Source organism: Pithys albifrons, chromosome 4 (assembly GCF_047495875.1).
Source record: "Pithys albifrons albifrons isolate INPA30051 chromosome 4, PitAlb_v1, whole genome shotgun sequence".
Classification (NCBI taxonomy): domain Eukaryota; kingdom Metazoa; phylum Chordata; class Aves; order Passeriformes; family Thamnophilidae; genus Pithys; species Pithys albifrons.
In genome coordinates this window covers 72,776,442-72,793,732 of record NC_092461.1, presented here as the reverse complement: position 1 = coordinate 72,793,732, position 17,291 = coordinate 72,776,442, and the positions used below count along the sequence as shown (strand labels likewise).

Here is a 17,291-nt window from a genome sequence, read left to right as displayed (position 1 = left end):
TGGAGGACACGGGGGAGGGACTTGCAGTGAAAAAGTGGATGTTAGGGAAAAAGAAATCCTGGAAAACAAATGTGCATCCAAGGAAAATGATATCTTTTAAGTTTTGTGCTTGATCCTCACACACTGGAGAGGTTAGCCTGTAGCTCAAGAAGTGAGCTATACTTCAAAGTAGTTCTGGTAGCTACCTTTGTCTGCTTCCAGCTGTGTTCCCTGGTTTGGTGACTCTGACTGTCCATTAGTGCTCTGTGAGCATGGGGTGGCCTGTGCTTCTTGAAAATTCCAGATCACCTGCAAAAATGTGTGCTTAAGGTCCACAAGGGGCCTTCCTGTTACACAAAAGAAGGTAAGTGGTGCACCTGACAAAGACTGGGTTCCGCTGCCCTCACTCCAGCAGCCCATGTGTCACCTGAGGTGTAGAAACGCTGACTGCCTGTCAGTGGTGGAGGATACACTCCTGTTTACTTCTTCTCCTTCGTGGGAGTTCAGTCTAAAGCATTGAAAAATTAACTGTGAGGCTTTACAAAAAAATCGTCCTTTGTTACAGTGATTGTATAAAACATTAAAATGGTATTTTCTTATGGATGCTACAGCAAGGTAGCATGGCAGAGGTGGAAATTGTCTAGGAGTGTCAGGAAGAGGCTGAAAGAAAACATGGAGCATCGTTTGGGCTATAACCATTTGTCTAGGGAGGATGACAATGAGGATAGTTATTTCTTCACTTTGCTTTTCATCAGGCAAATAAGGCTGTGGAGCACAACAATACAAAGTTTGGGTTGTGGTTATATTGGTGTGTTGTTATGCAGGCATTGCCTTTGTTTTCAGTTAATTTTTAGTGAACTGTTTGCTACTGTCTCAGTGGTATTACTGTTAATTAAGGATCACCTGTTTTGACAGCTCTGCACTGAGGGTCGTTTTTTGAAATTTGAGGAATTTTTAAGAAATGTTAACATTTTAGAATTTTCTGGCTCCAGGTCTGGCTGTGCTTGCTCAATACCAGTATGAATTCGCTGCCTCAAAAATGTTTGTAGTATAGGCTGTTCTTAATGGATTTCTGTTTGTTTCTTTGGTTCAGCGTGGATCTGACCAGCTTCCTCTCTTTGTTTGATTTCAAGTGTTCTAATTTGCTTTTATTGCACAGTGCTTCTGTGTCTTTCAAGAAGTACTATGAAAGGGGTTAATCGATGAAATAGCTTCTCTGTGGCTTGCTGTATTTTATGTTGTGTAGTGTGTTATTTAGAGGAATAGACCAATATTGATTTGTTTATTTTCAGAGGGATTTTTTTTCCCATTATTCAGCTATGTGAACATTTTGGAAAGATATTACAGACTCATTAAAGTTACAGACTTAAACCTTATAAGTTATCAGTCATTCATACTCATAAACCTACAGGGATAATTCATAATAAATATGTTCCTTGTTCATATAGTATAACTTTAATAAATCCCCCCCCCCCCCAAGATCATAACACAAATCACAGTTGTAAAAAGAGAGAGTTCAGTAAGATTGAAGAAAAATAGACAGGAGGATAGGAGAGATCTGCATTAAGCCTATCCCATTCTAATGAATTTCAGAATTTTAATGTTTGCAGATATATTAATTGGTAGGTATTTGTATTTGTATAAGATTTTTTTGATGAGATACAATTTTTCATATAAAACAGTCTGATGGGTATTTGCTATTTCTAATCTTTAAATATTTTATATTATCTTATCAACCCAGTATTCAACAAATTTATGAAACACAAAGCACTCCCATTTTTAGAGATTTATTCATGTATCATGTTCGTGTTCTGAAGGTTAATGCCCAAAGTCAAACAGACAGAAGCCAAATGCTGCAAGGTTTCCAAGATTAGGACTGATTCCCTTCACGAAAATAAATGATTCCTGCCATGTTCAGTGATTTTGTGCAGCACTACTCACGGCTGAGTGAGTGCATCAATACTGTAGTCCTTACATGCTGTACATACTGATGACACTCTGTGTTAACTTGATTGACTGAGCAGTATACTGGAGAGGATGCACCTGCAAGTGATGTGCAGACATATATATTTTTTTTTCTGGTTTTGAAACATTTTGGTTTTACTTTCTTTTTTTTTTTTTGGAAGTCTTAGTTTCGCATTCCATGGGTTATCACGTTGTGCTGTTAAGGTAGAGCAAACAGTTATGTGCTTCTTTGTTGTCAAAACTGGATTGGAAAATGATCTACGGTGCATCTTCTTTCTCTTTATAAAAAAGGAAAAAAAGCATGACTTTATATTTTAAAGGAAAATGACATAAAGAGGACAAGTGTGAAGTCTGGCAAGTCAGTAGCTATGTAAATTATGCTTATATTAAGGGATTCAGTTTAATGGTAGAGAAATGTCTTGTGTAATTCACTTATAAGCATTATTTTTTGTTACAGTTTTATATTTTGTTATCATTTTTGTAGGCTTTAAGACAACAGCAGAAAAGAAGAAATGGAGTCTCAATGATGGTAAACAAGACTGTTCCTCGTGTTGTTTTGACACCATTAAAGGTGTCTGATGAGCAGTCGGATTCACCTTCAGGTAAATAGCTAAAGGACCGTTTGCAAGATCGGCTCTAGCCACATAGCCTTCCTCTGAATCAGCTGGGTAGCATACAGAATTTGGAATTGCTGAAATAATATTTCCTCTGGGTGGCTTTGTTTAACATCTTTATTTCCTTATCAAATCTGATGTCTCAAGGATGGAGACACATAGTAAAATGACAATTGACAATAGCAGCAGCTTTATAGGAATGCAAACATTTTGTTTGGCTCTGGAGCTCTAATGGAGGACCACATGCTGGTATTCAATGCCATGAAAAGGGAAGGAGGGGGAAAAAAGAGGCAAGCTTCTCTGTGAGTGTGAATTTGTGTCTCAATTCTGCATTGCAATACTGGGATCCTTTTGTTAGCTTTTCTTCTGATGTACCATGCTTATCACTGCAGCATAACCTTGACCTTTAGCTCTGATGGTCAAGTTGCTTCATTTTAAGAGATTTCTGTGTCTATGTTTAACACAAATTGGCACTTGTATTTCCAAGCATAGCTCTTCTATAAATGTTTCTTCACAAAGAAATGATCTTTTTTCAGTTTCGATTGTTTTACTGCCCCACAACTTGAGGTTAAAATATTTTTAAAGATACCTCTTGGGCATTATAGAACAATGTTATTTTTATTAGATCAGTGAACATTTTTATTGATTACAGTGTTCAGTAAACTTTAGTTTTCAGCACTTAATTGATTTATTGAGCTTTTACTTCCATTGCCTCTGATGATGAGGAATTGTATTGTGACCAGAAAGGTATATTGCCTTTCAGCAAATAGATGTCAGTTTTTAAAAATCCTATTTCTATTCTCTTTATGGTGTACAGGATACCGGGGGGATGTTGGTAAAAGTGCAAAAGCATCATGTTTGAGGAATTTTATTTTTTCCTAAGGATCTGAATCTAAAAATGGTGAAGCAGATGGTTCTGATAAAGAGATGAAACATGGTCAAAAGTCTCCAACTGGAAAACAAACAAGCCAGCACTTAAAAAGGTTAAAAAAATCTGGTTTAGGTGAGTAGGAGTAAAATAAATATCTTCCTTGTAATACTCATTTTTTTCTAAACTATGTTCTTTTTAAAAGTTTTGTTTTTCTGGTTTATCTGTCCCTTTCCTGACTCGGCAGCTGACCCTCTCTCAAGAAGACATCTTTTTTGATACCCAGAAAATCCATGATCATTTTTTTCGCCACAGAATGATTTTCTGTAGTTGCTTTTTAGTTTGACAGACCTAAGCAACTGCTGAGATAGAGGTGATTTAGCAATTAGGTTCTGATTGTCATGTAACGATTTTTTGGGTGGTGGGGGTAGGGTAGAACAGATACTCTTTCTTCACGGTAAATTTGCTTACCCTCTAATATGCATTTATTCCCAACGATAATGACATATTTGCTTACATGCTTGCCCTATTAGAAATTAACCTTATCTTTCTTTAATTTACATTATTCCATGTTGTATAGAGATTTGGTGTATAATTTTTGATTGATTGTCCTTCTTTGGTTGGTTTATTTCTTCTGTTGAATCTGTAATTTATTTTGAAGCTACAGCTCTTCGGAAGACTGTAGACAGCTTCTGGTTTTATTTACTGGGTTTTTTAGCAAGATTCATGGATGATGTTCTGTAATTAGTGAAGAATTTTCTCTGAAGAAACGCTAAGAGTAAATTCTCAATCTCCATGTGATAGGCAGATTTTCCTGCTCTGCATGAAATTTAATTGGAAAAGTTCCCTAGGGAGCACAAAATGTAGTGTTCACTAAGACTCTTGTCTTGGCTGAAGTAAAGTCAAATAATGACATAACTGTTCCTTTATCTTTACAAAGTACTTTTGCATTCAGCAGACTGCTGAATTATTTAGAGAAGTATTTTGCAATGTGGCCATTTTGGAAAAGTTAGCACACAAGCTTTTTGTAGTGGCTAAATAATCCTAACAGTTATTTTATGTCTCTTTTTGTGTTGATAACATTATTCTTCGTTATTAATCATCCAATCTAGTCCTATTTTTATATATAATCAACCTGTAAAATCCAAGATACTTTGCTTCCTAAATACCATAGCTGAGTTGTTAAATATGCTATTGCAAGTTCCTGGCAAAGTGTTTCCTACAAGCCTTATTGTATCACAGCCTACCATGAAAATTCACTTTGGTTTCATACACGATCTTTCAGCATATTATTAATCAGTTCCATATGGATAGCTAGTTCTTTTTTTGATCCATTAGCATTATCCAAAACTGACAATACTGCTTCAATATGTGCAAAGTGTATTCAATTTTAGATGTTTTCCTATAACTTTTCTCTACATTTAAGACTGAGATGCATAATTTCAAATATACATTCCTCCCCATCTCCAGATATTACATCAGTTGTTGGCTGATGATATCAAATGTAGGGTGAATTCAATAGGTTTTTTTATGGAGTTCAGTAAAAAAAAAATCCACTGGCCTTTTGGGACACCACACATGGAATGCAGGGAATTCTGTATAACTTTTAAGGGTTTCTGTTCTTGTAGCTGCTGGAATGTATCTCTTATGACATAATATTTCTTGGGCTCCTAAGAGTACAGTTGTTGAGCATCTTAGAGAATAAGTCCAGCATTCTATGTATTGCACAATTCTGTTCCAGATATTGTTTGATTGTCTGAAACTTGCTGATCTGCCTCAACATTCACTACACGTCATGTCTGGGAGACTTTCTGAGCTCTGATTAAATATGATGACTTTTTTTTCCCTTTTAGTTAGCAGATTCTGCCAAAGATGTGATTTCTGTCCTCCTCCTGTTTTGTTTTTTATACTTTGAAGTAGAATCAGGGTGATCCCATCTATTCATAGTTTATTCTCTATGTTGGAGACTAATCTCTTATTTTCCAAGGCTGTAAGCCTGAGTTTCTCTCTTGTACAGATTCTGTTTCTGACCTGGACAATGATGCCCCAGAACTCTGATAGCCACTAAATATGTATTCAAAATGTCTTTCTCTGGGGAAAACAACATAAAAAATGTTGGCACATGTTTTGCCATAAACTCTCTGAGTTATGATTAGTGATGCAGTAGTGGCATTCTTCTATGCTGCTCCCAAACACTTCACTAAATCTGATTACAAACTTGAGACCTGCAGTTATAGGTCCTAAATTAGCCATAGGAAGGATGCAAGAGAGAGAATTTGTTGCTGTTTGGAAGAGATTATGAGGGGTTTTTTTAAGTATGGCTATGCTAGGCATCCAGTTTGCTTCTGGCCTAGAAATAATACACTTATTTTTTCCACAAGTTGATAAAACCTCCATAATAGTCTGTAACTGGTAGTAGCTCAAATAAATCAGAAAATGTGTGACCCAGGCACGCAGAGTTAGTTTTGACTTTCTCTCTTGGGCTTTTCATGTTACTAAAATATCTGCTACTGAAAGTTGTTACTGACTTTGCAGTTATATATCTTGGTTTAGTTTGTGTTATCTCTATGTGTATGTATTTCCATAGAATATGAAGCATTATTTGGAGAAAGTGTTGCTCTAATTTGGAGTCACTCAGAAGATGGAGAAACATATTTTGTATTGATTAAAGAATAGAGTTACATACAGGCATTAAAATTGGATACATTATACTACTTGTGTTATGTTTGGGGCCTGTGTTCATTTTGCATTTATATTTAGTTGGTGGAACAGATGGTGAGGACAGTTTATTGTGATGCATTCATGAAAATGAGCACTTCTTCCATACAATTGTCCTGTACGACAGGGCACTGATTTGTTTGTAATGGAGTCTTTGCTGTGCTGAAATACAGTATGTTGAAAATGCATGTTGGAAAAGGTTATCCTGTGCTGAGTACACAGTGCCTTGTCTCATTCAGTTAGTTTTGTCTGCTGAAAAATTAAGGAAATTGCAAGAATATGTGAGGCTCTAACTGTGAAGAACAGCTTTTAGAATTTAAAAATCTGTATTTTTTTTATTTGTACATTTTGTGGGTGGTGATAAAGCCTTTCAGGAAAGAGACCACTATAGATCTTCCAAGAAATCTAATGTGTAGTTGTATTCTTTTGATTAATGTTACTGTTAAGTAGCTTGTAGCATTTGAGACATTTCTAATAATCAGTATGCTTAAATTCCCCTATTTGTAAAACATTTATTCTTCTTAACGTGTCAGTTGTAATTTTTGTTGAGGGGTCTTGTGTTAATGCCAAGTGCCATCATTGCTCATAGCAGTGGAATATTGTTTTAATTTCTTTTTTAGAGATCGTGGTATTATTTAGTTAAGAACACTTTTGTAGCTTCTTTGAAATATTGGGAAATACAACAGACCAAAACCTAAAGGAGATTCCTGGGATGGGTAGAAGCTTTTGAGTTTTTCCTGCCACCTGGACTCAACTCTTTCCATTTGCTCTTTAAGAAGAAAAAAGTATCTTATATTATCCTAGAAATAATAATAAAATCAGATGAGACAGAACCTCCAGTCATAGGGCAAAATCGGTTATGCCCTTGTCATACCTGGCAGGTATTTGTGTAACATTCTGAAAGATTTCCACTGCTGGAGACTGTGTATCTAATCCAGTATCTCCTTGTCCTTGGTGGTTAAAAGTTTTTTTTTTCTCAGATATATTTCTTACTGTGCAGGAGTTTAAGCTCATTACCTTTGCTATTTACTGTGTACAGTAAGAAGACATTATTCTGTACACCTGTGCATCAGCTATGTATTTTCCCTTCCTTCTGCTGAGTCTCTATCTTATTCTTGGGTTTGTACTGTTTCTCACAGACCCTGTTTTCTAAACCTCTCAGAATTCCTGCTGCTGCCTTCTGTTGTGTTGATCATTTTAGATCATCAGTTCTTTTGAAAAGGCTGAAAAATGCATGTTTTCAAACACTGATTTAACACATTAAATATTCTTATCTCTCTGCTCACTGTCTATTCACACAGGTAGTTTTTCTCAGGTGCAATGAGACTCTGCAGGTGTGGAGCATGGCAAAAGAGAAGCTGTCCATAATGATTGATTCACATCAGCCTTGTCAGGCAGCATTTTTCTTGAAAATAGATGCTTATAATTATTGTTGATGACATGATAGGAATATTTTCTACTGCTCTGGAGTTGAGTTGGTCTCTTGAACTGGAAGTAAGAATATGTGAGCTATGATGTTGACTGAGACATGGATTATGTAAGAGCTCAAGAGATAAATCCAGGGAATATAAAAAAGCTGTTAAGACACATAGAAAAGGCAGTGTTACCCTTCTCAGAGTACCATTTCTCTGGAGCTTACTGTATTATACAATAAAAACTAAAAACTGAAAAAGAAGACTTGTTCTTACTCTCTTGCTTTATTTATGTTTAAAGTTATTTCTGTTTATTTACTCCAGGACATTTGAAATGGACCAAAGCTGAGGATATTGACATAGAAACACCAGGATCTATTCTAGTGAACACTAACCTGAGGGCTTTAATAAATAAACACACCTTTGCTTCTTTACCTCAGCATTTTCAACAATACCTCCTGCTTTTGCTTCCAGAAGTAGACAGGCAGGTAAGTAGCATCCTGTAATATTTCTTTCTTTAATGAGACATTTTTTATGGTGTGTTTGCATAGGCTGATTTGATTGACTAGGATTTGTTCCAGGAAAGAATAAGGAGAAAATTTCCGTACTTTCTTAGGTAAAACTTTTAGACGTAGAGTGACTGTAAAGTTTATCTATGAGCGTCAACCAGCTCCTCCTTCTTTGCTTCTTGAAAACTCTGCAGCTCCCTGATTTGTTTCAATGGAAACTGGCCAGTAGATCCTCCAAACTTGCCAAAGCTCTTAATTAGCTGTTCTACCTGTGGTGCCGAAGATAAACTTCTCATCCTCAAACTCTATTTCTGTTAACTGTCTTTTTGCCTGTTATCTTCCTTGGCACTCTGCAAGCTATGTCTGACAGTATTAGTTCTTTTAGTTTCTTCTCCTCCTCCTCCCTTTTTATGCAAGCCTCCACATGCTCTCTCAGATACAGTGCACTGGATCCATTCATTCACACCCTCAGTAAAGAATTTCTTTTCTAGAGCTTACAGCTGTAGGCTCATACAGGTCATGAATCAGTTCTGTTGAAGAGAATTATTTAGAGAAGTAACAGGCTGGAAATAAAATTTCAATTTCATTATCTTTCCTACAATGTTTGTTGATCAGATTGCAGGGTTTCTTAGAGAAAGGAAAAAGGCTTTCCAGCATGTCTAATAATTAAAATAGCAAGGAGATCACAAAGCCACTTCATTTACTCACTCGCCTCACTTAAGAATTTAAACAGTCTTAACAGTTTCAATGGGGAATACTCATATACTTAATTCAGATTCATTAACTTACACAAATAGATCATTATATTTTTTGCAATTGGTCAGTATCCCTCTGTTTATGTAATAAATAGAGAATGCATATCACTTAAATGACTAGTTAAAACCTGCATCTTAAATCAGGATTTCATTATTTCAGTTTTCATTTCTTAAATTGTTAGCATTTAGTCTACCAACAAAGCAGGGGAAAAGAGTGCAATATGAGACCAAAAGAGAAAGAAAAATTGTATTGATGTACATTTACTCAGCCTCATATCAAATTAGGTACTGTATATTGTGGACTGTAATCATGCACTTAATAATGGAATGTTTGAGAAGAAACCTTCAAACCAGAGCCACAGGAGAAACAATGTAAATGTATTCTCAAGCTCGCACAATGCAGTCAAAGTCAGTATTGACAAATTTTAAGAGAACTTTTTTCCCTGCTGTGAAACAGATTTTAAGTTAGTGCCCAGAAAATATTTTCTTGATAATTTTGATTTTTGTTCTTTTTCTATTTATTTAGTCAGAAGAGATAAAAAATATACTAGTTAAAATCATGTTTCCTCTCCAACCGTCAAAAATTCCAGTGTTCATATATTATATTTCAAGTAGAGAGGCTTTATTGAGAAGTTTTTTACTTTAAAATTTATTTTTAAAAATGGAGACTCTAGAACTGACAAACTGCTTACCTTCTTATCAGTGTTCTTACAGCAGAGTTTTTGGCAAGAATATCAAGACAATATTTGTTGAATTGACAGAGTAATCACTACTTAAAAGCAATGAATTTCTTTTTAATTTTTATTTCAGAAACCATTCACATAATGCATATAATGTTATTTTGGAGGTTTAACACTACATAATTGTACACTGTTACTTTGCAAGGGAACTAATCACAAAAAGCAGTTGTGAGGAGACATTTTTAAATGTCTTTCTGTCCATCATACCATGTTTTCATGTGCATTTGGAGGGCAGGAGTCACCATTCATCTCTGGAAATTTAATGGAAATATTTGGCCTCTAAGTGTGATAGTTTGAAATTGTTTTCTGGTAGAGAGCGGAACAGCCATGAACCTTCGCTTTGCAGAAGTCTTACTATAGAAAGAAATGCGTCCCTTTTCTTAATATCTGAGAATATGCCCTTGGCTATACCTAAAGAGTGGCATCCCATATACAGACTGATGAAAGCAATTGAACTGTTGTTCTTTTCCTTCCTGTGGCAATGGAAAATCCAGTGTAGTGCTCAAGGATCAAGTGAGAGGAAGAGAGTATTCTATCCAGGGAGCTCTGCTGGAGACTGTGCTGTTGGTTACTCTGACTTGGCAAGGCAAGGGTATTCAGTTTTCCTCTTTTATTTCTACTGCCTAAATCAAATGGGGCATTGGGCCAACAAAAATGGTGCAAAATTTTTCTTTGATTTAGCTGCCCATCTCTGGGCAAATCTTCAGTTTCATTGTATTATTTTGTCCTTTTCTTGTTTTGTCTGAGAATTGTAATTTCTGCTCTTCTGGCTCTGAAGTGTTTCTTCCCAGTATGCTGCTCTGCAGTTGGCTGCTTTGTCTTCCCCAGAGAAAACTGCATTTCTGTGTTGTCATGTGAATATAGTATGTGAAGTACTGTAATAAATGGCACTATAAAAATGTAATAGAGTTATGCTATTTGTGTATATATAGTGATCTGTGAAATAAATTACTAATGAAATGCAGTCTCATTTAGGCTTTATTACTGCTCCACATAGAAAAACCCTGTGATGAATGATTCTTTGTCATTTCTGTCATAAACACCATTTTTCTGGGCGTTATAACTCCTCCTCCTTAAATCGTACTGAGCTGAAACTTATCATGCATGTGTCAGTTTGAATAAGCATTTTTAGAAACCATTAGTGAAGGGAGTTGAGGTTTTCTATTTTTTTGTGTGCAAGTGTTTATTATAAATGACTTTTATCTCAACCCTGGTTAGTCTAATGTGTTCAAAAAAAGTTTGGGGCCAAGTTAGGAGCTTATTAGGATCTTTCTTTTGTTTTCAAGTTCTGTGCTTGCTATCAGGGAGCCATTGGAGTCCATAGAATTGAAAGAAACATGTACCAGAATGGAAAGAGTTGAAAACAACTCTGCTGATGTTAGTGTTGTCATTTTTCCTACTCCAGCTAGATTTTTGACAAGGAGGAAGTGTGGGATCATTGCCAGTTTTTTCCTTGGGAAAAAACAAATTCTATCATCAGTTATTCACAATTGAAATTTATTTCAGCTTGTATATTAGTTTATATTTTATTTCATAGCAAGGAGACCTGTGTGTAACTTTCTGTATTCAAAATACCTCTAAAAGAAACAGGAGCAAAATTGCAGTTATGGTAGGTACATTTTATCAAGGATTTTATTTGTTTTTGTTTGGATTCTGATCAAATTAGTATGTAGATGTTGTTTGAATCACAGAATCATAGAACATTCTGAGTTGGAAGGGACCACGAGGATTGAATCTAGGCACAGGACAGCTGCAAGAATCACACCATGTGCCTGACAACATTGTTCAAACGCTTCTTGGACTCTGGCTGGCTTGGTGCTGTGACCACTTCCTTGGGGAGCCTGTGCCAGAGCCCAACCACCCCTTGAGTGAAGAATCTTTACCTAGCGTCAAACCTAAACCTTCCCTGACACAGCTTCATGCTGTTTCATTGGGTCCTGCCACTGGTCACCAGAGACAAAAGCTCAGTGCCTGAGTAGCAGCTGTGTCCCAGACTTGTCTGTTTAGGAGACTACTCCAAAATCTTGCATCACTGGATACTGGTAACCTCATGACTGAAATTTGAACATCCAGATTTTCAGCTCTTTGTTAATCTACATGGACTCTAAGACTCAAAAACCTTGAAGCTCAGCTGAAAGAGAAGCCTGTTGAGTGAACCCACAGGAGACATAAGTGACTGAGCTGAAAATACAGAAAAATGCAGGAAGGCAAAATCTCTGCACAAAGGATTTCAGTTGTCACAAATTCCACACATTCTGTTGTCACAAATTCTGCTCTGATTAGAACATGCTACAGCTAAAGAGCAATGGAATTTTCATCCAAAAATACCTGCTTCTAACATTGATACATAAAGCTGATAATTAACAACAGAAGCCTTCTTGACCAACTCTCAGCAAATATTCATTTCAAAGGAAGAAGTTTCTCTCTGTGTCTAGATTGCTATGCAGCATCAACACCTCTATAAATATTAATTAAACAGCATACATTGTGCAAGGATGAGTAACAAGTCTGTACAACAGGTTGCTGAAAAGAAATGGCATCTGGCAATATCATGCCTACACCAGCTTTTCTTATTGGTGCTACTAGGAATTAAAATTCCTGATATTAGCACTGGGGAATCGGCAAAAGGGAAATACACCCATCTAGTAAGCTTCCAAGAGGAGAAGTGCTGCCTCATCTGAAGAGTAGCAGAAAGCTGAAGTGATTTTACTAATCCTTAGCTAAAGAAAATATTCTTTTCTAAGTGCTCTGAAAGAAAATGTGTCTTTCCTGACTCTACAAATGCTTGACACAATTTCTGATCTTTGAGAATTTAACTCCTTGTGCTCTATTTTCTCTCTGGTAATAGTGGGATCTTCTGAGCCTTTTGCTTTTTGCACCTGCCCTGCCCTTTCACATAGGATGGGAATTTCTTCCTAGAAAAACACCTCAAAGCCTCCTCAGACGTGTGTAAGATGGCAGTGCCATTTCATCTGACCAAACCTATTCAGGAAGACTATTTAAAACAGTAGAGGAAATCCTAGGAATAATTATATCTTGTCTCACCCTTACTTCTTTAATGGAAGAAATGAAGTAATCTTTTATTTACAATTTATATATAGTCAAGTTAGTTAATTAAATTAAAAACTTCAATATTATTAAGAAATTACTTAAGCCATGTAGTATTGCAGAAGTGCCTGTGAATATTTCAGGTTTATAGTAAGTCAGTCAACTAAAAAGAAAAACATGATGTACAATTCAAAGGATTCTAAAATGGGTCACAAAGCCCACCTTAATCTCTTCCTTTTAATTTCTAAATCAGTGAATCCTGAAATAATTACTCTCACTTGGATCAGTGCCAGTATTGCCATGCAATAACATTACATCCTTTTATTTTAAGGTCAGCGCAGGTTCTGTGTTTCCATCTTGGCTGGTTCAATTTAGGTTGGTGCTGTCACCTTGGAAAGATTCCCTCTCACCTTGCTTTGAAAAAAGGCACAGCATGATGTCAGTTAGTGATATAATGTGTTCTGTTTAAAATAGTAAGAAGTAATTTTGTCAAAGTTATCTACAGAATTCCACTTCTAAATCTACTTGTTTTCAAGCAGTATAAGTCAGCTTAATATTGTTCCTAGCATTTGAGCAATGATAGCAAAAGGTAACCACTGTTTTCCATGTGCAGAAATTACTCCTACTCCCAAGCACATCAGTTTGAATTCTACGGTGGAGAGTAGGTAACGAATAATGCAAAATATTTTTAGGCTTGTAAAAGACAAGAAGAGAGATCTGGTGTCTGACATTCTGAACACTGAGTATATAGTATCTCACTGTGTATTAGTTGTATATTAAGAGAGGGTAAACAAAGCTTGATTTTCACAGTTCCTTTCCTTTAGCAGTATAACCATCTTCCTGTTTGCTTTATTACCTTCATCAGTGCTTGAGGATTATATTTCCCATTGTTCTTTTCGAGAACTTCCTTTATAAAAGGACCAACTGCAGAAATAAGTGCTGTATATATTATATCCTCTCAGGTTTACTTTATGTTTCTCTCCATGGAATTATTGTGTAGCAGTAGCTAAATGGTTACCTTATCTTACTTAGCTGCCTTTCTGCTAATACTGCAACCTTTTAGCTCTGTCCTTTTCCATTCTCTATCATCAGTAGCTTTCAAATATTTATTATTATGTTCCTGTAAATGTTTAAGTTTTACACTGAAATAGTTTTAGGGTTATGACAAAAGCATTTCGTTCAGAGGAGAACATTTGCAATTGAAGGTTAAATGTAACATATGTCTTCTGCACCTAAGCATATTTTAAAAGCTGTTAAATTGGCACCCCTGTGTGTGCAGTAGTTGAAGGTCATTTTATGTCACATTTCTCCTTTTAACTGACATTTTTCCTTTGGTTTTACTGGTTAATGTGGACAACATGGTGTTGTTGTATTGTGTTTTATTTTTACAGCTTTATTAAGGTAGTTTTAATGCAGTTAAACTCTTGCAACACAGGTCCTATCTTTTTTAAGGTAGTTTATAGACTAGGTGGATGACAAAATTCCAAAGCATTTAAACTGTCTTTTCATTAAGATTCGGGGGCTCTGATTCCTGAGCTGAGCTAGGCAAGGGTGTTCAGAGAGGTTCCTACCCCCAGCTGGCCCTTCTGCCCTTGTGCAGTGAGTTAATACCCTTTTTCCTTAGCACATCAGTATGGATGGTGTATGTGCACATTTCACAGTCATGCATTAACAACAAATACAAGTTTCACTTTACATGAGTTGAAAGCTGAAGGATCTTACTTCAAAATTCCAGTTGTCTTTAGCTACATGAATACTCTTAGTTTCGCTGGGCGGTCTAGTAAGATTCACTGCAATTGCATTGCAATCTGGCTGCTCTGATTGATGTGGTAATGAAATTCTTGTTTGCTTGTTTGCTGCAATCCCTAGACATCGCTCTCAGTATCAGTATGTCTACATATGTGAATAGAAAGCTTCACATTTTTGATTAAGTGTCATGTTTTTGTATTTCTGCAGGCTTGGTCACTGTATTTCAGCAGTGTGAATCAGTGTTTTCCACCATGCTGCATCCATGTCGTAGAAGTTCTTGTTTGATTTCTAAAGCCCTAGTTGCAAACTCTTGTCACACTTAAGACATATCTCACCTTTACAAACAAGTTTTGCAGAGTGTTAGCAGAACTATTGCATTGCTTTTGTCTGTATGAAGTCTCAACTCAATTGGAACATCTCATAGAACACAGCACTGGTGCTGTGCCCACTGAAAGCTAAAAATACAAGAGCCGCAGCCATCTCTTCAGCATCCTTTTCCATAAGTTCTCCTGATGTGTGAGGGGCCCTGCACTCAAGGTTGTTCTTCTGATGCAGACTATTGAGACTTTTGTTTCCCTCTCCTTCCTTCCAAGCACATTTTATAAAGTGTGGTGCACAGCTGTTAGTGCTTAAAAAAAAGGGAGCTTTGTATGTAATACAAGTTTCATTTACATTTGATAGAATTTTTAGTACTTTAAAAAGAGAAGAGAACTGATAAAACAGCTTTATTCCAGTGGGAAAGTACTTATATAAGTGCCTTTTTAAAAGACTGTGCTAGGAGCTGTGTTGCAAGAGTTTAACTAATATGTGGACATAAATGGTAAATTATATGGACACAAGGGACTGGCATGCTTCAAGTTATGTAGCTATTAAGGACACATTACAGTACTGCAACATGTAGTGTTTCAACTGTTCCACCCTTACAAAGTGCTAATAATTAAGTGATATGATTTGGTCTGCAGTGCCTCCAGTGTTGCCACTATAGAGTCGCACTGGAATTAGATTCCTTACAGTTCTGCATCTGAAGACAGCCAAGGACTTGAAAGAGGATGTTGGATGCAGGTGAAGGGAAAGGAAGAGCAAGAAGTGATCTGTCTGTGCGTCTGCAGCAATCCCTCTTCATCCTTCCCCTCGCCCTCTCTCCCTCTCTCTGCCTCTCCCCTCTGACTTTCCCCCCTCCTCCTTCTCCCTTTTTCAATATCTTTGCTTTGCTTAAATAAAAAAAGGGGAAAGAAGCTAAACCTTTTGTCCTCTTTTTTTTTAGAACATTACTGTTCTTTGTCTTTGAATTATTTAAACTCAAATTTCCTTTAGTTTGTTCTCAAGTAAGCAGCCATTTTTTTGCATAGGAGGGCAGTGTTTTCTAATGCCTAGAAAAAAGGGATTGAATGCACGCTTTTCATTTATGATACTCATAAAAAAATGACTGACTAATTTTAGATGCTTACATATAACTTCCCTCACCTTCTGCTTCTCACGCTTAAAGGTATATATCCTTCATTTTTATTAAAAGCTAGGTGAATACACCCTAATTCTTTACATCCTTTTTTCTGCACCTTCCCCAGCATATGAACATTCTTGGATAATTTAATAATGTTTTACTTTCTTAAAGTCTCCGATCACCTTTTTTTAAACAAGTTCCATGCATACTTTTCTTGATGACCTTGTGCCTTTTCTGCTACTTTATAAATGTTTCCTGTTTGCTGTGTGTCCTGGTATCAGGACTTACATGAAGGACTTATATGACATATAGAAAGAAAACTTTTAGTTGTTATTTCTAGAATTTGAATGCACTTAGAAGGTACTATTAGCTGCATGATCTGGTTTTTCTTCTATATTACTTGGGTTTTACTTCATTTTAAAACATGTTTTATCTTTTCATTTTGCCAGATTTATTACTTGCCTTAAATTCTTCATTTAATTTCTTGCATCTGAGCTCAAACAGATTGAATTCTATTGTCTTTTTTTGACACCAATGTATTGGAATGAATATAGCTATCCCACTTGTCTTCTTGATTTAGACAAGGTCTAAATTAACAAGTCACGTTTCATTTCGAAAACATATGTTTGCAATTCTTCAGTCTTACTCGGCATATTTCCCACTTTAGTAAAGATAGAAAAAGTCTTTTTTTCTTTCTCTAAAAGACACTTCTCCTCTTATCTGAAGCAATTATTCCTAAAGTAGTAGATATTTTCTTTTTCATCCTTTGATGTTTAACTTCTGAGTTTTGTCTGGTTATTTTTTAAAGGACTAAAGCAATACTCATAATTACTTTTACCATCTGTCTTCAAAATCTGTCTTCATTTTGTGTTTGAAGACAAACTTAGTATTACGTTGAGGATCAGTTGGGAATGATGAGAGCTTTTCTTATAGGGACTGATAACCTCCTAATCAGAACTAAGAAAAATTAGCCATTTTCTGCATCAGGTTATACAGTACTATGAAGGAGTAAGTGTGAGACCCATGGAAGAGCTTACACAGAGTAAACATGAACACTCAAGTCGTATTACATCAGAATTGCTGTGAGAGCCATAGTGTGAGCTGGTATCTTTCTGTGCCACCTACCCAAACCTGAAGATGTTGTGACTGAGTTTGTTGTACTGGCAGCAATTCTTAAGTCGTATCCACGTATTGCTGTCTTCTGTATTCCGTAGTGTTGGATGTGTCTCTTTTCATTCATGTGCTTCTCAGTGTTACTGTAGCTATGCTGTGTTCACAACAGCAAAAAGGTCCAGATCATTGCATCTTGTCAGAAGCATTTTCCTTATACTCTTGTTTATATACTTTCTTCTCAGAAACTCTTTTATTGTTGGCTTTAAATATGTGGTAACTTTTAAAAATAATAGATTTTTCATCAGATTCATAGCACTGTGTGTAAATGTGTTTTTGTGTTTGAAATGAGTCTCTGAGTGTTCCTTAATCTTCAGGCAAAG

At 36.1% G+C, this 17,291-nt stretch overlaps 1 protein-coding gene across 4 annotated transcripts in view; it reads left to right on the top strand.

Annotated features, from left to right (window-relative positions):
• Positions 1–17,291, top strand: part of ASXL3 (ASXL transcriptional regulator 3) — a 131,784-nt gene that overhangs the window by 78,682 nt on the left and 35,811 nt on the right. For all 4 annotated transcript variants that reach the window (XM_071554596.1, XM_071554593.1, XM_071554595.1 and 1 more), the window contains 3 exons: positions 2,429–2,546; positions 3,442–3,561; positions 7,881–8,044. In XM_071554596.1, coding sequence (XP_071410697.1) covers positions 2,429–2,546; positions 3,442–3,561; positions 7,881–8,044 — 402 coding nt within the window. The remainder of the gene's footprint in view (positions 1–2,428; positions 2,547–3,441; positions 3,562–7,880; positions 8,045–17,291) is intronic.